Consider the following 21,134-nt stretch of genomic DNA (forward strand, 5'->3'; position numbering starts at 1 on the left):
AGGAAACAAAAAGTTGATCAGATTTTCTAAATTTTTTTGTTCTGTCCAAATAATATCTAAGTTGACAGTGGACATCAAGATAATGTAGCTTTTGTTCAGCTCTATCTGAATAGTTAGGAAAAATACAGGAGATCAATGGATTGATTCAGATTGTTCTTTGAAGCGACCTTAGGTAAAAAGGTTGGATTAGTTCTCAAAGATACTCTGTCTTTGTGAAAAACCAAATAGGGGGGTCGAACCGAAAGAGCATGAAGTTCAGACACCCTCCTGGCAGATGTAATAGCCACTAGGAATAAAGTTTTCCAAGAAAGATATTTCAGGGAACAAGAAACAGCTGGCTCGAAGGGGAAGAATCAAGGATGTCAGCACTAAATTTAGATCCCACTGAGGAGGAGGATTCCTGATTGGAGGTTTTAGTAGGAAAATTCCTTTCAAAAAGGCCCTGCAGAGCCTATGGGACATAATATTATGATCTGCTATCCCGACATGAAAATTGGAAATAGCAGCCAATTGAACTCTGACTCTGGAAGAAGAGGAGCCTGCATGAAAAATCTCTGCTAAGAAGTCCAGGACTGCCTGAACAGGGGCAGTAAAAGGATCAATATTTTGGGCCTTAGCCCAATAAGAGAAACGTTTCCATTTGCTTGTGTAAATCCTCCTGGTAGAGGATTTTAGCGAAGCTACTATGATGTCTCTAACTGGGTTAGAGATCAAAGGAAGCCTGGCTAAGGAAGGAAGTGGAGCAACCATGCTGTGAGGTTGAGAGAAGGGATTGACCGGTGCAGCTGACCCGATTGGTGAATCAGAAGATCTGGCACTGGGTCCAGATGCCACGGCTGCACCAAAAGGTGATGATGGAGGAACGGAACCAAACTTGTCGAGGCCAGTAAGGGGCAATGAGAATCAATTTGGCTCTCAAAACGGTAGCTTTCTGGATCACCTGAGGGATCAGAGGAAATGGAGGGAAGGCATAAAGAAGTCCCTGGGGCCAATCCTGGGTCAGAGCGTCTCTGGGGGGATGGCCTGATAGAGGGAAGAGGCTGAAGAAGTCTGGACATTTGCTGTTTTGGGGAGTAGCAAAAAGATCGCAACATGGACGACCCCATTCCAGAAAAATCTCTTCCGCTATAGATTGCTTGAGAGACCACTCGTGAGGCATGAGGATAGCTCTGTTCAATCTGTCCACTATAATGTTGGTTTTCCCAGGGATATGCGTTGCTACCAGAAACCGATGAGAGGAGATCGCCCATTGCCATAGTCTGAGCGCTTCTCGACACAAGGGGTAGGACTTGGTTCCGCCCTGTTTGTTGATATACCAAACTACAGACATGTTGTCTGTGTGGACTGCAATTGTCCCTACGGGAAGAAAGTCGTTGAGGGCTTGCAACGTTAAAAGCACTGCTCTCATCTCCAGGACATTTATGTGCAGATGGTACTCGAACGGCTGCCACGTCCCATGAACCATCCTGCCCTGATAATGACCCCCACCCGATCAGGGAGGCATCCGTGGTGACAGTGGCTATCGGGGATGGGGTACAAAGTACCTGCCTTGGTGAACCTGAGACGATGTGATCCACCAAGCAAGATGCTCTTTGCATGTCTGTGTCACCAGAATCTGGTGACGCATTGGAAGTTGCTGGTATGACCATTGTGTGAACAGCATCCACTGAAGAAGGCATGTAGAATCGAGCCAGGGGAAGAAGAGTAATGGCCGCAGCCATGAGACCTAATACCTTTAGAACCATTCTGGCCTGTATTTTCTTGCTGGCCAGAATGATCCTGACATGAGTCTGAATGTCTGAAACTCTTTGTTCTGTAAGGGTAGCTGACATCCGAACAGTGTTTAAGTTTGCCTATGAAGGTAATAGACTGGCAGGGCGATAAGGATGACTTTTGAAGTTGATTGAGATGCCCAAATGAGAACAAAGGTCTATTGTGTAATCCCTGGCTAGTATAAGCTGATGCCTGGTGGTGGCTGACAGGAGCCAGTCGTCGAGATACGGAAACACCTGGAATCCTTGGCGTCTCAGGTGAGCCGTGACCACTGCCATGCATTTGGTGAACACTCTGGGGGCTGTAGTGAGACCAAAGGGCAGGGCTCTGAACTGGAAATGACTGGACCCCAGCCAGCGGAGAAATCTCCTGGAGCGTCTGTGAATTTTTATGTGATAGTACGCATCCTGAAGATCTATTGAGCACATCCAGTTGTCCTTCTGTAAGAAGGGCAGAATTGACTGAAGAGTGACCATTCGGAATCTTGTCTTCCTGACAGACTTGTTGAGTCTGCTGAGATCCAATATTGGTCTCCAGTCTCCCGTCTTTTTGGGGACCAAAAAGAACCTTGAGTAGATTCCGGGCTCTGAATGGTCTATTGTAACTGGCTGAATGGCTCTTTTTTGCAGTAGTTTTGAGATTTCTGACTCTGCAATCTCCCTTAGACCGGGTGGTACATCTGGAAGGGAATTTGAGGGGAAAGGACTTTCCTCGAACGGAATTATGTAACCCTTGGATATGATCGACTGTACCCATCTGTCTTGAGTGAGGGAATGCCAGGCTTCTGGGTACAGTGATAATCTTCCCCCGACTGCCTCCAAGGAGGGACAGCCGGGCAACACCTCAGGGATGCTGAAAGGGCTTGTCAGAGAGAGGCTCCCTGTTTCCCTGGTTCTTTGGACCCCCTCTGCCTCTAGAGCGGCGTCTGTTGTTGTTAACCCCTCTGCCTCTAGGGGTAAACTGACCACGTGAATCCGGCGTGACTCCTTGGGATTTACAGAACCACATCTTCCCGCCCTTCTGTCCTTTGGGATAAGGTCTAGAAGGGGTGGAAAAACGGACTCCAACAGCAGAAAGAGTCTTGCCGTCCTGCTCGCACCTGGTCAAGGTTTCCTTCACCTGAGGGCCAAACAAAGCTGACCCATCAAAGGGAGAATTTGTGAAGGACGCCTTAAAGGGATCCACAAAATCACATAGCCGCATCCAGGCTTGGCGTCTAAGAGCCACACCTGTACCTGCGGCTCTACTCGCTCCATCCGCAGCATAAGATATTAGCCGCATGGAGGAGTTTGCAATGGAATTGAGGGTTCCTAGCTGCGAAGCAATTTTTTCTTGAGCCCCTGCAGCTGTAGGATCCTGAACTACTTCTCCCAGCTCCTTCAGGATATCCCTCTGGAGTCTGGTGAAGTGACATAGGTAATTCAGCGAACGCATAGCAAAGGTCGCTGAGGAAAACATCCGCTTACCGTACCTATCCATGGTCCTAGAGTCCTTATTAGGAGGATGGACGGGCACGGAAGGATCTGCAAGTTCCTTTTTGGTGGCCGCAGCTACCACCATGGCATCAGCGGGGACACCCTTAGTAAGGAATTGTTTGTCACACGGGGCAGTGATAAATTTTGAAGGCCTCCTAGGGACTGGCTCTACAGAGTCAGGAGCTGCCCACGCTTCGTGCAATAACCTGCATAAGGGGGTCGAAAGGCGGAGACACCCAGGAGGTGGAGGGCCGAGATCCAAACGCCCCTAGGTATACTGACTCATCCTCAGAGGGATTGTTGGTGGGCCAGTTTCCCCTCTGTTTCAGAAGTTCTAGGATGTCTGAGAAGGAGACATCCTCAGAGGGGATCTAGGGGATCCCTCTGACTCATCAAAGTCAGTATCCGAAGTGACAGACTCGGGGAGTCTACATGCTTCCTCTTACAAGTCCTCTTCCTAGGAGGATCTCCCGAAACATCAGGAGAATCCTCGGAAGAGGGGAAATTCCCAATGGGGAAACCTGAGGCGGAGGATCTCTGGGTCCTGTAGCAAGAGAAGTGGCAGAGATGTCAACAGGTACTATAGAGGGAGGAGCTACGGGAACAGACTGCTGACTGATACCAGTGGCCAGTACACTCTTCATCACCTCGAATGCTCCCCTCCCAGGTAGGTCCGAGAGAACCCGCTCGAAGAGCTAGGAACTCCAGGGACCACCGAAGGGAAGTCTCCGAGGCAGATGTCGGAGCCGAGCTCACCAAGGCCGAGGCTCCAAGGGGAAGAGCGGGTTCGGACAAGGGTCCGATGCCACTCACCCCTCGGAGGAGACCATGGAAGCCCGACCACGAATCCCTCTAAGGAAGGTCTCAAGAGGAGATAAGAGTAGAGGCTGAAGGAACAGAAGGGGGTATCCGTCCTCCAGCCGTAGCAGTAACCATTCGAAGACTCCAACTCCAAGCTCTGGGGTAGAGTTGAAGGAGGAACTGTAACGGGGTGTGGACCAACAGTCGTCTGTTGAGACGGACTGTGTAACATTTGGGCCAGTACCTGTGACTTAAGTAATCTACTGACCACTCTCTCTAGGTCATGATCTGACAACCTGGATGACCTTGAAGATCGGCTCCGATGGCTCCGTTCGATAGAAGAGGTGAAGCCGGAGCCGAACGTATCGGCTCCAAGGAAGGAGACCTCGACCTCTTCCTGGAATGAGCCATCGGAGCCGATACTATAGATCCTGTCGGAGCCGACCTCTCGGAGTCGACAGGAAGCCTCGATGTATCGTCTCCAGCCGGAGCCGATACAGCCACCAAAGTAACGGTGTCGGAGCCGATCGGAGCCGACACCGATGCCTGTGCCACATGGGTGTCGGAACCGATCGGAGCCGACACCGGTGGTCGCTAGATTCGGCACCGATAGCCATCGGTGCCGAGGGCTGTTAAGCCAGAATCGGCTCCAGCGGAGCCGCTCTCGACTCAGCACGAGTCGGGCCGAGGCCGCAGGCTTAGGAACAGAAGCCTGGGCCTTGGAAGGTTTAACTGATTTGGATGGAGCCGACTTAGCCGGAGAGCCCTCCGGCTTAAGAAGGCCCCTAAGGATCAGTTTATTACGTCTTTCCTGCAGGACTCTCTGGCTGAAGGAATGACAAATAGCACAGGAGTCCTGCAGGTGAAGAGGGCCCAAGCAATAAAGGCAAGAAGTGTGACCGTCTGTCAGAGACATCTTCTGACAGCATGAGTCACACTTCTTAAAACCTGAGACCCTCTCCTTTGACATGGTGCTTTACACAAACACACACACACACCAGTCAAAAATTAAGTTAAATAAAATACCCAAAAAGGTATTTCTATAAACAACACACACACCCTAACAGGGAGGGGATGGGATGGGTAAAATTGACTAAAAATAATTAGAAAAGACAGGGATTTTCTGTCACAAAAGGTAAAAAATTAACTAATAACTAACAATTAAGGGTTTTTTAAGAAAAAGGGGCTTAAATATCCAAAAAGAGAATCACTTACCAGGAGCTGGTAAAAGGAGGACCTCATAAGCGAAGCGGCAAACGAGATCTGGGTACTTACCGCCTTGCATCATGGGATATGGGGCTGCCTCGAGCTGGTAAAAGTGACTCTCGAGCTTAGCAAGTGCCGAGTCGGAGCCGAGGGATCGGCTCCGAACCCATCAAGCAAGAATGAAGGCGAGATTGACAACTTAACATATAATATTTCTTAATTTTAACTTGTGAATACAGTTTGATTACTGTGATATAAATGTAAATGTGCCTATGTCACAAGTGATAATTCAATAAAGGTGTTAAAATTGCTTTATCAAAGGAAGGTCCTGCCTCCTTAACCTCATTAAACTATTTGAAAAACTAGTTGAATCAGTGGATAGTGGTTATGCAATGTATATAGCATATCTAGACCTGGCCAAGGCCTTTGACACTACTTTCCATGCAAGCATTATTGATAGACTTGTAAATCTGAGTATAAATCCGTATACTGTGTAATGGATCACTAACTGGCTGTCTAGCAAAACCCATGTGATTAGAGTAGCAGGTGACACTTTCGAAAGCAAAACAGTTACCACTGGTATGCCACAGGTCTCAGTTTTGGGGCCTCTCATATTTGCCATATATTTCTCGGACCATAAGGCGAGCACTTCTGGGCCGTGATTAATTAAGTTTGCAGATGGCTGTAAATTGGGTGTTGTTATTTGATCTTCAACTGAATTACAATTGTTCCAACACAGTTTAGACCATATTACAAACTGGTGCAAGGACAATGGTCTTTAAATTAAATGTAAAAAAATGTAGCACAGCTTGTTTTGCTAAACAAAATAGTTTCACTTACTGTATAGGAGATGCACCCCCCTCCAATTAGACACTGCTGTAAGGGATATATGTACTCTTGTTGATAAAGTATGTAAGCAATAATGCCCTCCAGAGTATGTGTTAATGTGTAATTAACACCTGCCCAGGAGTGTTGTGAGGCAGAGGGCCTCTACACTCCAGGAAGGGCATTAATTACACATTAACACACACCCTGGAGGGCATTATAGCACTTAGAGAATGATCTCTCTGAAAAATTGTTGTGTTTTACTTATTTATTTTTTTAAGTATTATATTATTTTTTTATATATTTATGATGTAAAATAGTTCCCCCACCTAATGTTTCAAACTTGCTGTAGTATGTTAATGGTATTGGAGGAAGCATTTTACATACAAAATATAACACTTAAAAATCCAGGTATTAACTTTATTTTTTAATCCCTTACTCCTACAACATTTGGTTTATTGCCAGTCATTGGAGACATAAGTTACTAACTAATGACATACATTTGAGTTTCAGAGTTGTATTTCCTTCAGAAAATTAATGTCAACACAAATCCTTTTATTTAAGCACATCTGTAATTTTATAAGATCAATAATTAAAATCTGTTCTTATTTTTGAGCATTTGTCCCCCTTTTATTTTAGGCTTTATCCAGATTTCTTCAGTTGAAGAGTCCAGAGGTATACAAACCTCTTTGCTGCTGCTGCTGCCACACACACACACACACACACACACACACACACACAGACCTCTGCTTCAGAAAATGCATGCTAACACAAATCATTTAAAATGTTCCTATTTTGAGCCTTTGTCCCATTTATTTTAGGCTTATCCAACTACCTTGATCTAAGAGCATACCTCTCAACTGTACATATTTTTGCAGAATGCTCAGATTTTTGCTTCATATTTTTGGTCTGTTCCTCATAAAAAATGTGTTTTTTGACAAACTACTGGGATGATCTAAAGATTAAAGTCGCTAAATAATCATCTTTCAGAAAGTACATGCTAAGACAAATCCTGTTATTCTAGCAACTTTCTGAATTTATAAGAGCAATACTTTATATGTGTCCCTATTCCTTAGCATTTGTACCCCCATTATGTCAGGCTTTGTCCAGATTTCTTGTTTCTTGTGCTATGTTGAGAACTATGTCTGAGGTCGAAAGGTACACAAAGCTGCTGCTGCCAGGGGATTGCTAGATCACTTTCACACTTTACTCTCCCTGTCTGTCACACACACACACACACACACACACACACACACACACACACACACACACACACACACACACACACAGTCTCTTCTGCTTTCATGCACGCATTCACTCACACACGCAGACAGAAACAAACACACATACACACACATTTTTTTTTCTGTTTCGCTTGATCAATCTCTCTCTCTCACTCTCATATATGCATATATTCTCTCACACACGCTTTATTTTAATTTTTTTTCTTTTTGTATTTGACACTCGCTAAACTGCAAAAGCAGAACTTAGCGATTGTAAAATAGTTCGCTTACTCTCACTTTCACTGACATGCACGCATACAGTTACACACAGGTCTAAATTATATGTTTGAAGTTTCAAAACTTTGAACCTCATATAATCGAACTTATATGAGCAAAGTTTCAAAACTTCGAACATGTAATAAAAAAACAAAAAAAAAACAAAACCAACTTACCTGAATGCTGTGAGCAGGGAGGCAAGCCCCCCCCTGCACCCCCCACACCAACCGCTACTTAAATATACCAACTTCAAGACTGAACTACAGTGAAGTAAAGGGAAATATTCCTTATGGTGATCTCACTTCACTGTTGTACAAAGCCTGACGTGAGGCTATGATTGAACATGGTGCTTAAGTGAGGAGCCAGTTCGTTCTGAAGTTCATGTAAAACGCAGCCTGGAATGTTGTCCGGTCCCATGGATGCTGTGTTTTTGGTTTTAGAGAGTGCAGCTTTTACCTGCATAGATGTGATTACAGGGACTCTGCATTCTTCCTGTATAGATATGGGCCCTTTAGGGGGTGAGAGGGGGTAAAGTTAGCACTGAACCTATCTGCCAGGATGTTGGCAATATCAGTTGGTTCTGTAATTTTCATGCCGTTGTGCTGTAACTCAGAGCAGATCTGGGTGTTGCCATTGAGATTCTTGACATAGCTATAGAATGCTTTGTGGTTGTCCTTAGAATCAGTGGCGATTTTGTTTTCGTAGCTAGCTTTGCAGGATTTTATAAGGGATCTCAGCTTCTTACTGAGGCTGACCAGGGAGCTCCTCCACTCATGGGATTTTACTCTCTTTTGCAACAGTTTCTTCCTTCTGTTGTAGAGTTTGTTTATGGCAAGGGACCACCAGATTGGCTTTCTTTTTTTGGAGGATAGCGTCTTGGTTCTGTTTGGGATAGCACGATCCATGCACTCGTGTAAGTGCTTATAGAGTGCATTTGCGTAGGATTCAGCAGTTGTAACTCTATTGTCCATCTGCATGGGTGTCATGAAGTTTGCCACTTCTGTCTTAAGAAGCACGAAGTTGGCTTTGGAAAAATTTTTTACCGTGGTTTCTTTAATGGTGGGTGGGGGTGGGATGTGGATATCTAGGGTGATTAGCTTATGGTCGGATCTAACCAACGAGGAGTTGACTTCAGTCACTCATGTTGGTAATGACTAGGTCTAGGATATTGTTTCCCCTGGTGGGGGTGTGGATAAGTTGATCCAGGGCATTGGAATTTATGAAGTCCAGAAAGCGTTGAGCGAAGGATTTGGTACAGGAGTAGTTTTCCCAGTAAATGGTGGTGTAGTTGAAATCGCCCATTATTAGGGTGTTTGGTTGAACCCTAATATTTTCCAGTATATCAAGAAAAGAGGAGTGGGAATCCTGGGGCATGCTGGGGAATCTGTAGCAAGCTACAATTTGGATTGCAGTTTTGCCCAGAGTAAGTTGCAGTTGGATAACCTCAGATGCATTATGCTGTGCAACTAGCCTGGAGGTGTGGATATCCTTAATGAATATGGACACACCTCTGCCTTTGGTGTTCTGGTCCAGGTTAGATGGCCAAAAAGTGTGGTATGAGTTATAGCCTGGTAATGCAGGGATGCTCTCTAGAGCCTTGAACCAGGTCTCAGTCACTGCACAGATATCGATGTTCTCCATTTTAAGGAGTCCCTCGAGTGAGTGCATTTTGAGATTCAGACTTCTAGCACTGAGTAGCATTACCCTCAGTTTTTGCTTGCCTGTTCATGTTATGGTGGTGAATTTGTCATTTGAACCTTGCCTAAAAAAGGCACTATAGGGGCGGCAAGACCCTTAGCCAGTATCCAGAATCCTATTATGAACCTATGAACCACCTCCTCTTGAACTAGCTGAGTCTATGTGTGCAACCCAACATATGTGCAATGCCATCACAGCCCTAGAGTTGATACAGATACTGCAGGGCATGTAGGATGACCTGTAGGACTGCGTGTCTTATATGCAAGACATTTTTGATAGACTTAAGCAACACAGTGGCATAAGACAAGTCCTCCCAGTCTGCCCTGCTGCATATCAGGAGTCCACAGCTGCCTCCACAGATGGTAGCCATTGTTGATGTGGATAGCCAAGGTCACAGTCATGCAGTACCAGCACTTTCATAGCAACATATGCTGTGAAGGTGCCTATAGCCAAGAAGGGGCATCCCAGGGGTACTGCCAGTCATATGTACTTCTAGTCACGGTCATGGTGATGCCCATACAACTTTTGGTAGAGACAGGTCAAATAAGTGGTGATATACACATGATGTCCAACTATCTACTATACATGCCTTGGACCTGTCTGCTAGATTAAGCTCACAGCTGCAATTACTGCTGAGGCTGTGACCCAGCATACACACAAGTGCATCACTAAAGCTCTGACTTGTTCACGCACTCCTCCAAGGCCACATTTCACACACACCGTAAAAAGAAAATTTCAGTCAGTACAGCACTCACACATTTCCCTGTGGAAGATATTTTTCACTTGTGCTCACTTCCCCACCTTTGCAAATGATGCTGTATTATTCTGGTTGCCTATGTTTGATGTACAGAGTGGCCAGCACAATGGATAACCAAAGTCTGGTGTTGTATTTGTATGCATCATTTTTACAGTAAATGTATATGCTGAGTTATGATCCGAAGCTGGGTGCAAGCCACTGCCTCTTTATCAATGCACCTGCCTCCATCTAGCTTCTTCATCCCCTGCTGCTGCTGGCTCCCCCACTGACTCTTCATGCGACTCAGCCTCCAATACCTGGTGTGCTGAGATGTACGCCTCCTGCAACTGCCCTCCCTGCTGTACTTGCCTCCTAAGTATCATACTGTGTAGCACTGCACGCACAGAAAATATTTGAACACATGTGCCAGGGTACTACTGTAGGGTACCATCAGATATATCCAGGCATCAAAAGTGTAATTTCAGCAGCTCAAACACATGTTCCATTCCATAATGACCCTGACATGTGATAGGGATAGCTGTATCCCTTGTATGCCTCTCTCTGTGGATTTCTGATGGGTGTCATCAGCCAAGGCTGCAGGGCACATTTGGCATCATCAATAAGATGCCTCTGGGATAGTTACCCTTTACAAACCATTGGTAAAGGTCACATATGTGCCATATGTGGGAGTCATGGTAACTGCAGACACAACATAAATGATACAGTGTGCTCTGTAGTCCACCTGGCAGTTAATGGAATGGTATTCAATACCCTTTATGATTTGCATACCTTCTTCCCTGATCAGCAGGTTGGGCCTTTATTTCAATGTGGGTGCAGTCTATACACTCCAGTATCTCAGGGAAATGGGCTATAACATAGATGCCCTGCATGGTATTGGCTGTCTTGTTCTCCCACATGCAGCAGCATGGCATTGCGAAACAGATGGAGTATTCTAAGGCAAATGCCTGAGTTATCCCCCATAAATGTCCCCAGTTGATCACTGATAAGTTACTGCTCTTGCATGGTGCCCCGATCTACACAGTACCATTCAACAATGCTGGTGTTGTGAAGTCAATGAAATGTTAAGTGTGGTTGGATGACACAGTGTCTCCAAGTGCTACGATGCCCACCACCATGGCTCATAGCTGCAACAGTAGCCTGTTGCACATACATATTAACTAATGCTGCAGCAAGCCCTAACATATTTATTTGATTCCGTTGCATGCACATGAGGATTTGGCTGTGATTATTACCACTAGTGTAGAGTACTATATCACACTCTTTATACATTTCTTAATCACTCCACCATCTTGTTTTTACTTTATTTGTATACACAGAGCCCCACATTTTTATAATGGTCTAATCAGCATCTGCTTTTACAGCCATTAGCATATACCATAAATAGCTCTGCTGCTCGGTTTCCACCACTCATGCCGAATACTTCTCTGAATAACACGCACCCTGTGTGCTGCTGTTCATCATGCATAATTGCCTATCTCAATGTGGCTAATGGTTCTGAATCCCAGGGACTGTGTTCTAAGCCATTCAGAAAACCAAAAGATCTACCATGAAAAAGGAATCAAGGAAAAAAACACACGCCTTTGACTTCCAGTTCATATTATATATTCTAAACAGGCAGGAGGGTGGCCTAATGGTTAAGGTGTTTGCCTTACAAACACAAGGTACAGGATTTGAATCTCACAGGGGATAACTGGCTAGTCTTAAAATGGCTTGCAAGGGCAGTTAGCCTAGTACTAATCTATGAGAGAAACTTATTTATAACAAAAACAAGATGAAATGAGTATAGAAATAGATATGAAATATTACATTTTTACCTTATTAATAATGCAAAGGTGCAGTCTTATGAACATCAAAAGCTACACATGACCATTTTACATGAGGTAGATTTCTACATGCCTTTTATCTACTCATATTGCATACATCAGTAAATATTTAGCATTGCATTAATTAATATTATTTGTTATAGATATCATTTTTCATTCTGCAGCACTTAACTTTATACTTTTGTAAGACCATTTTTGTACAGAATACATACCTAGCTCAGACTGCCAAGAAAGTTTAAAGGACTGCAAAGGGTGAACTAATTTCTGAGGGATCATGGGAAGAACTGGTAGTCTTGACTGCTTCAGGTTCTCTTTTTCTGATAAAATAAGGTTTTCTTTTTCTTCATGAATGTTGAAGGGAGGTCTTTAAAATAAATGTTATGAAACATTATTTCAAGATTGTAAACATGTAAATATAATATAAAAAGGTAGCTCAGCCTTGTGCACTTGTGTGTAACTTGTGTACTTTTATATATAATTTTTGTTCATAATCTTCTGTGTTGTAAAATGCAAGCCGGTGTAAGCTTCTAAACATTCTAAATAGATTAATCACTATTCAAAATTATTAAGTTTTTAGCAGACTGGTTCAAATAAAAGGTGTATTATACTTAGACATTATTTAAGTAATCAAACAAATGTTAAAAGAGATCTGAAGTAAGAAAGTAAGCAAACGTCAAATAATTTACATTAGTATGGAGAAGTATACAAATAAGACAGTTTTAGATAAAAGCTTAAAAAGACAATATGGCAACTTTTTTAAAAACTATGACCAGGATTTATGAACAATCAGCACATTGTGCAGTGAAAATTAGTAAAGGCAGCATACAGGGTGTTGGCAATTCAGAAGCACTGATAGCTTGGTCACACAAGAATCAAAATAACATGATATACCACACATGCTAAACAGTGCCTAATGACAGGGAAATCAGAAACGCAATGCAGATGAGCCACATGTTGTAAGCAAATGATGAAATCCAAAGCAGTAGACTAGACTGTGCAAATGGTGTACAGGGCTACAGGGCTGATTATGTGCCAGGCAACCCATGTCTGAATAGTGTCTCAAACAGAGACAGGATGAGTTTGCCCAACCGGAGTCGGGGAACAAGCTTAGAACACATTTGTGAAGCTGAACTCCTTGGTGAAGATTGCAGAAACAATTGTGCAGTGTTGCACATGGGTACTTGGGGTTTCTGCTGTTGTCAATCCCTTGCAAACGTGTGGGGTAGTGCTGTGCTGACATCCATTATATGACTGGCTGCAAGGTGTTACTGGTTGGTTGGTGTATCAGGTGTGAGGCAGGATAAACACACCTCAATGACATTATTAACCTGTCCTAGGTCCGCAAACTCCTCAGTGGTCCTAAATATTGTACTTGGTCTGGGGACACCCTAAGTGATGTAGACATCCTACAGAAAGGCCTCACTGAGAACAATGACTGGTATTGAAACCATGGCCTTAAGCTTAATGCCAAAAAAGTAGAAGTTATGTCCTTACCATAACGTTCCATGTGGAGTGTTCATCTCGCCTTTGTTCTTACACATGGGTCCGGAGCCGATCCTCGGCTCCGTGCCGGCCTCTTGCAAGCTCTGCATCGAGAAGAAGCTCGAGACAATCTAATACCCACAATCCCCCTCTGCCTTTACCTCAGACCTAGTTTGCAAGCAAACCAATCTCTAGAGAGAGCACATTCATGCTTATATCACATATGCACAGAATAGGAGTCTATACATAACTATATATATATAAGAACAAATAGACATATATATATATATATATATACATGCCAACTATGTACACAACATCTGCAAAGCAGAAGCAGAATGCTCCCGGCCAGGCATCAAAGAACGTTCTTCTTAAGGGCGGGAGGGTGGGAATGTAAGAACAAAGGCGAGATGAACACTCCACATGGAACGTTATGGTAAGGACATAACTTCTATATGTGATAGTGTTCAATCTCGCCGTTTGTTCTTACACATGGGTAGCGTCCCTAGCTCCTTGTTCCTGAGGAACTCACGGAAGGACGTTCTTGAGCACAGTGGAACCAAAGGTTGCTCTGTCCCTAGAAGCCTTGTCTACCTTATAATGAGAAATGAATGTATGTGGCTTAGACCAAGTAGCAGCCGCACAAATAGCGTCTAGTGGTAGGCGGGCTGCATGAGCCAGAGATGTAGACACTGACCTTGTGGAATGTCCTTTGGGTTTGTGTAAGAGAGTTAGATTTGAGGAATCATAGACATAGATTATACAATCCGTTAGCCACTTAGAAAGAGTTCTTTTGGTAACCGCTATTCCTTTCCTGCTATCAGCAAAGGCCACAAAAAGTTGATCAGTTTTTCTGTGATCTTTTGTTCTATCCAAGTAAAATCTTAGTTGTCTGTGAACATCTAATTTGTGCAACATATACTCCATTTTGTTGGAGTGATTTTTGAAGAAAGTGGGTAATTCAATTGACTGATTAATATTGTTAATAGAACACACTTTAGGGAGGAAGGATGAATTAGTTCGAAGAGAAACTCTGTCAGAGTGAAAGATCAAATAAGGGTGCTTGATGGAGAGAGCCTGAAGTTCAGATACTCGCCTAGCGGAAGTAATGGCTACCAAAAAGAGAGTCTTCCAGGACAAAAATTTTAATGGGCAAGAAGAGGCAGGTTCAAAGGGGCAACATTAATTTAGATAACAACAAGTTTAGACTCCAAGGTGACGTAGGAGATCTGACTGGTGGTCTAATATGAAAAACCCCTTTTAAAAAGGCTTTACAAAGTCTGTGGGCCATAACAGGAGCCCCACATTCTTCCACATGGAAATTTGAAATGGCAGCCAATTGAACTCTTAGTGTAGCAGGAGAAGCACCCTGATGGAATAAGTCCGTTAAAAACTCTAATATTTTATTCAAAGGAGCTATAAAAGGATCCACTTGCTGTGTATTCGCCCAGAATACAAATCGCTTCCATTTACTAGAATATGTTTTAGTAGTGGAAGCTTTATGAGAAGCCACCAATATATCCCGAACTGCTGGCGAAAGAAGATCAGACCTGGCTAAGTTGGGAATTGGAGCAACCAAGCTGCTAGATGGAGGGACCGGAGCGCGGTATGGGGAGCCCCTGACGAGTGAGTCAATAGATCTGGCTCTGGGTCCAGAATCCAGGGTCCCCGAATGCAGTGTGTCTTCAGGAAGGGAAACCAAATTTGACGAGGCCAGAATGGGGCAATGAGGATTATTGTCCTGTGAAGGTTTCTGGCTTTCTGGAGAAACTTTGATATCAGGGGAAATGGAGGAAATGCGTACAGGAGTCCCGGGGGCCAATCGTGAATCAGTGCGTCCCTGGGGACTTCCCCTGGAGGGGGTAATAGGGCAAAGTAGCTCCTGCATTTGGCATTCATTGGAGACCCAAACAGATCGCAGGAAGGCTGGCCCCACGTGCGAAAAATCCTTTTCGCCACTGATTGATTTAGGGACCACTCGTGCGGTAACAGAATTGCTCTGCTCAGCCTGTCGGCTATGACGTTGGATGACCCCGGGATGTGCGTTGCTATTAGAAAGCGACCCGTGGACTCCGCCCACTGCCAGATTCTCATGGCCTCTCTGCATAGCTGATAGGACTTGGTTCCCCCTTGCTTGTTTATGTACCAGACTACCGACATGTTGTCCGTCTGAACTGCAATAGTTCCTAGAGGAAGAAGGGGAGCAAAGTGTTGCAACGCTAGAAACACTGCCCTCAACTCTAGAACATTGATGTGCAGATTGTACTCCAAATTGGTCCATTCGCCTTGGACTGTCTGTCCCTGAAAGATGCCCCCCCACCCTATCAGGGAAGCGTCCGTGGTCACCGTAACTGTAGGCGTGGTAGCACAAATGGTCTCCCTTGGAAAGGTTGCACGTTTGAAGCCACCAGTTTAGATGTGTCTTGCATGTTCTCGTTATAAGAATCTCGTGTGTTAGAGGTAGTTGTTGAAACGACCATTGTGCAAACAGTAGCCATTGAAGAACTCTCATGTGCAGCCTTCCCAAGGGTATTGCAATAAGGGAGGCTGACATGAGTCCCAAAACCTTCAGTACCAGTTTTGCTGGAGATTTCCTTGACAGAAGTAGAAGACGATGTGAGTCTGAAGTGATAGTATCCTTTCTGGGGGAAGTCTTAGAATTAACTGACGTGTGTTTAATTCTGCTCCTATGAACAAAATATTTTGTGATGGCTGAAGCAAGGATTTTCAAGTTTACGGAAATCCCTAGGTGAACACACAGTTGAAGAGTAAAGTCTCTGGCCTGTAATAGTTGACGCTGGGTGGTGGCAGAAAGGAGCCAGTCGTCCAGATACGGAAACACCTGGAATCCTTGGCGTCTCAAGTGAGACGCTACCACTGCCATGCATTTGGTGAAGACCCTGGGGGCTGAGGTCAGACCAAAGGGCAGGGCTCGAAATTGAAAGTGACTGGCCCCCAGCCGGAAGCGCAAATGATCTCTGGATGCCCTGGCCATTTTGATGTGGTAGTATGCATCTTCTAGATCTATTGAGCACATCCAGTCGTCCTTCTGTAAGAATGGAAGGATCGATTGAAGCGTGACCATTCGGAACTTTTCTTTCCTGACGAAGGTATTGAGGTAGCTTAGGTCCAGGATGGGCCTCCAGTCCCCTGTTTTCTTTGGAACTAAAGAGAACCTTGAGTAAGTCCCGAATCCTTGCTGGTCCGCTGGGACTGGTTGGATGACTCTTTTTTCTAGCAGCTTTGAAATTTCTATAGCTGCTGGCTCTCGCAGATGGGGCGGTACATCTGGGAGTCTTTTCTTTGGAATGGGATGGGATAGAAAGGGAATGTTGTAACCTCTGGTAACCACGCTTTTTACCCACTTGTCTGTAGTTACATTTTGCCAGGCCTGAGGGTATAAAGCTAAGCGACCCCGACTGCCTCCAGAGCAGGACAGTCGGGCCTCCTCTCAGGAGTGCTGGAAAGGTTTACCAGGGAGTGTATCCCTGTCACCTTGATGTTGCGGACCCCCTCTGCCGCGTGGGCGGCGTCTTCCACCTCTGCCCCTTCTCTGCCTCTAGAGGGGCATCTCCCTGTGTGCCTGGGAAAGCTCCTTGGGGTTTTTGAAACCACATTTTTCCACCACGTTGCCCTTTGGGGTACGGTCTGGTTGGGGTGGAAAAAACGGACTCCGACAGCAGACAGAGTCTTTCCCTCCTGTTCACACCGGGTAAGGGTCTCCTTTACTTTGGGGCCAAAGAGAGTGGCACCGTCAAATGGGGCGTTAGTAAAGGAAGACTTGAAGGCTTCCGCAAAGGAACATAAGCGCATCCAGGATTGTCTGCGAAGAGCAATCGCTGAAGCTGCTGCCCTACTCGAACCTTCGCTGCGTCTGAAATCAGCCTCATGGACGAGTTCACAATGGATGTAAGGGTATTAAGTTGCGCTGTCACTTTCTCTGAGACAGCAGCATCTGTAGTACCCTGGAGGGTATCTCCCAACTCTTTGACTAGATCCCTCTGTAGACGTGTAAAATGGGTCAAATAGTTCAGGGATCGCATGGAAAAAGCCGCTGAACTAAAAATGCGCTTCCCATCTATCCATCGTCCTAGAATCTTTATTAGGAGGATGGACAGATGAGGAAGACTCTGACATCTCCTTTTCGTGGCCGCTGCCACCACCATAGCGTCAACTGGAACTCCTTTTGTTAAGTAGGACTTGTCCAGAGGTGCCGTGATGTATTTATTGGGTTTCCTTGGGACTGGTTCCACTGTGTCAGGAGCCTCACGCCCTTGAGCAATTAGTTCCATTAATTCATCGAAGGGCGGAGTGACCCAGGAGGAGGAAGGGCGAGCACCAAATGCCTTCAGCAAAACTGACTCATCCTCAGAAGGGGAAGGGACTGCCAGTCACCTCTCTGTTTCAGGATCTCCAATATGTCCGAAAAGAGACATCTTCTGAAGGTGACTTAGGGACCCTTCTGACTCATCTAAGTCAGTATCAGATGTCAAGGATTCTTGTGGAGAATCCAAGTGTCTCCTCTTACACAATCTTTTCCTAGGGACTTCTTCGTGGGGAGCATCGAAGAAGCCTCCGAGGAAGAGGGGCACCCTCCAGGGGTGGCTGAGACACTGGTGCCCGACGCTTGGATGTGGCCATGGGTGCAGAGGAGGATAACGGCCCTTTATGGGGAGGAGAGGTTGCTTCCACTGATGTGGTTGTCTGGGTAGACAACACCTTCCTCATTAGATCGAACGCCCCTGGGTCCCACATCGAAGAATCTCCCGGTTCCAAAGAAATGGGAAGAATCCCCGACACAGGCACCGAAGGCATCGACCCTGAGGACGGAGCCGAATCGATCCGCGCCGAGGCCCCGAGGGGAAGAGTCGGAACCGAAACGTCGGTTCGACTCTCGGCCCCGGAACCAAGGACAGATCGTCGGCTCCGAGACTCCGGTACCGGGTCCGACGGAGTCGAGGTGAGAGGAACAGACCGAGAGAAGGACGGTTCTGGACCCGAGGGCTCCACAATCAGAAGATCAACCTCTTCCGGCTCCAAAGACTCGATAGGTCTCGGAGGAGGAATGGATGGAGACAAAGGGAGGCCTTCGAGTTTCGACACCAACTGGGTGGAAACCGAAATAAGTTTGGACAGGGCCGAATGCTCCAATAACTTCTGCACCACACGATCCACATCGATATCGGAAAGTTTGGAAGAAGAACGGGTCGAAGGAACCGAAGACGGAGCCGACCTCAATAAGGTCGAAGGAGGGAGCTCCATCACCGGTTCCAAGACTCGAGGCTCAGGAACCGATACCAGTTGAACACTCGGCCCCGAAGTCTGTGGAACCGGTGATCTAACTTTTGCTGAAGAGCTCGGAGCCGATGACTTGGGCTCCGACGTCTTCGATTCCTTAGAGGATTTCGATGCCTGGTCAGAAGCATCCAGAGCCTCCTGAAAAGAAGGTTTTAATAAACCTCTGTCCATGAGTTTCCTCGCCTATCTGTCATGACCCTCCCACTAAAAGAGTGACAGATAGAACAGTCCTCTTGCAAGTGGAGAGGGCCAAGGCAGTAGACAGGAACTATGGTTGTCAGTCACTGACATTTTCTGGCCACACTGACAACGCTTAAATCCTGATTTTACCTTATCAGACATTTTACAAGAAAAAGACAAGTCCAGTATTATAGTCAAATCCGAGAAAAAAAGTGTCAAATCCGGTTTAAATGTCAAATCCTTTTTAAATTTAAGAAGGGTTGTAGGCCCCGAAAAACTCTAACCGATAAATAAAATTAACGGTACCGAGAATTTAACCACTCAACACACAATCACTCAGTATATCAAGATATATCAAATAGAACAAGAAAAATCCAATAAAATATAACAAATTAAGTTATATCTTAACTTTAGATGCTCGAGCTAGCTCCCAGCGATGCGAACACAGCAGCGGCAAACTAGATCTGAGGTAAAGGCAGAGGGGGATTGTGGGTATTAGATTGTCTCGAGCTTCTTCTCGATGCAGAGCTTGCAAGAGGCCGGCACGGAGCCGAGGATCGGCTCCGGACCCATGTGTAAGAACAAACGGCGAGATTGAACACTATCACATTGTGTCATTCCCTTTGGAAAAAACTCAGTTCCCACTAATTACCACATTGATGGTAGCCCACTGAACACTGAAGACATTATACGAGATCTGGGGACACAGGTTGACAGCAACCTCTCCTTCGACCACCACATTGCCACTGTGGTCAGAAAGTCTTTCTATGCGGCACATCTCATTACCAAGGATTTTGCATCCAGGAAGAAAGAGGTCATCTCTCTCTACTCTTCCCTCATTAGACCAGTCATCAAGTATAATGCCCCATTTGGCATGTACCTCACTAAACACCTGCAACAGCTGGAAAGGCCACAAACATACCTCACAAAGAGGATCCTAGGCCTTAAACACATGCCCTACATGGACAGACTCAAAAAACCTCCAGCTTTTCTCTGTCTCATATCGTCTATTAAGAGGCAATCTCTGCTTGACTTACAAAGCCATGTCTGACCCAGCCCTGTTAGAAATGTTACACCTAAAGAAATCCAAATTGCTCCGCACCACATGCTCCAAGGACCTCAACCTCATTACCACAAACAGCAAAACATGCTGGATGCTGGAGGGACAGGTTCATAATCCAGAGACTGCCCATGCTCTGGAATAGATTTCCCATACATGTCAAACAGAGTACCTCACTGGCCCTTTTCAAGAGAAATCTTGATGAGTGGATGGGAAATAGAAAGTTCACTCTGGGGATCACTCCAGTGGCTCTACTCGATAGAGGCACCGGGAACTAATGGCGGCATGATGCCAGGGCACTTCTATGGGCTAGGCTTATAAAGGCTCCAGGGTCGTTGGCCTAGTACACACCTATGAACCTATGTGGAGAAGTGCATCCGGTTCCCTAGGACTGCAGAGGAATAAACATTGTGCACTTTCTTGAGCTACTTGGAGCCACTGATTGCACAAACATTGTCATCAAGGCCCCATTTTTCCAGATGCACTGAGATACAACAACAAGAATGTCTTCCAGTCCCTTAACTGCCATGTGGTCTGTAATGCATACAGAATTATTTATAATTTCTGCATGTAATATCTGGGCCATCCCAGTGATTTGCACATGTCCAAGCTACACCTAAAGTTCTTGCAATCATTGTCATGTGCCATTTTCTTTGCACAGGAAACCATATCTGTAACCTTTCATTAAACCTGTTGTAGAGTTCTATTATGACCACTGATAGCATTCACACACTGTAACGCTCCCTGTCAAATTTGGTCACAACAGTGTTTGTCTGAAGCAGCTTTTCCCAGAAGTGTGCAGTTGCACTTTGGCTTCCTGGGCTGTGAATTCTTGTAAGAGACTGCAGTGTTAAGAGGACAGCCCTCAACTTGAGGATGTTGATGTGCAGAGGCGTCCTCTTGTTAAGACTAGATTTCTGGACCACCTACCCCCTAAACAATGGCCTCACCAAAGGCATCTGTGGTGACACATAGTAGGGGACAGATGTATGAAGGTTCAACCCTGTGGGAGATTGTTCTGTTGAAGCTATCATTAACTATGCTAATGACATATGAATATGTCCTGCAGCAGCATCCATCTGCACTGGACAATGGAACCTTCTGAAAAAGCAGACCCTTATCTTTTGCAACTAAATGGTCACAACCAAGTTCAGTGAAAAGCTATGCAACAGGTTTAGAGATGAGAAGCTTTCATCTGCCACAACCAAAGATGAGATACATGAGATTGTATTTGTATGCGTCTGTAATATGCTTTTG

At 45.3% G+C, this 21,134-nt stretch overlaps 1 protein-coding gene across 1 annotated transcript in view; it reads right to left on the bottom strand.

Annotated features, from left to right (window-relative positions):
* The window catches only part of LOC122803898 (protein SIX6OS1-like), a 2,044,062-nt gene extending 2,030,884 nt beyond the window's left edge, over positions 1 to 13,178 (bottom strand). Inside the window, exons 1-2 of the mRNA XM_044073582.1 lie at positions 13,168 to 13,178; positions 12,070 to 12,221 (exon numbers count right to left, since the gene is read on the bottom strand). Coding sequence (XP_043929517.1) covers positions 12,070 to 12,221; positions 13,168 to 13,178 — 163 coding nt within the window. The remainder of the gene's footprint in view (positions 1 to 12,069; positions 12,222 to 13,167) is intronic.
* Positions 13,179 to 21,134: the final 7,956 nt, after the last annotated feature.

Source organism: Protopterus annectens, chromosome 6.part0, assembly GCF_019279795.1.
Source record: "Protopterus annectens isolate FY-2018-M chromosome 6.part0, PAN1.0, whole genome shotgun sequence".
In the NCBI taxonomy this organism is placed as follows: Eukaryota; Metazoa; Chordata; order Ceratodontiformes; family Protopteridae; genus Protopterus; species Protopterus annectens.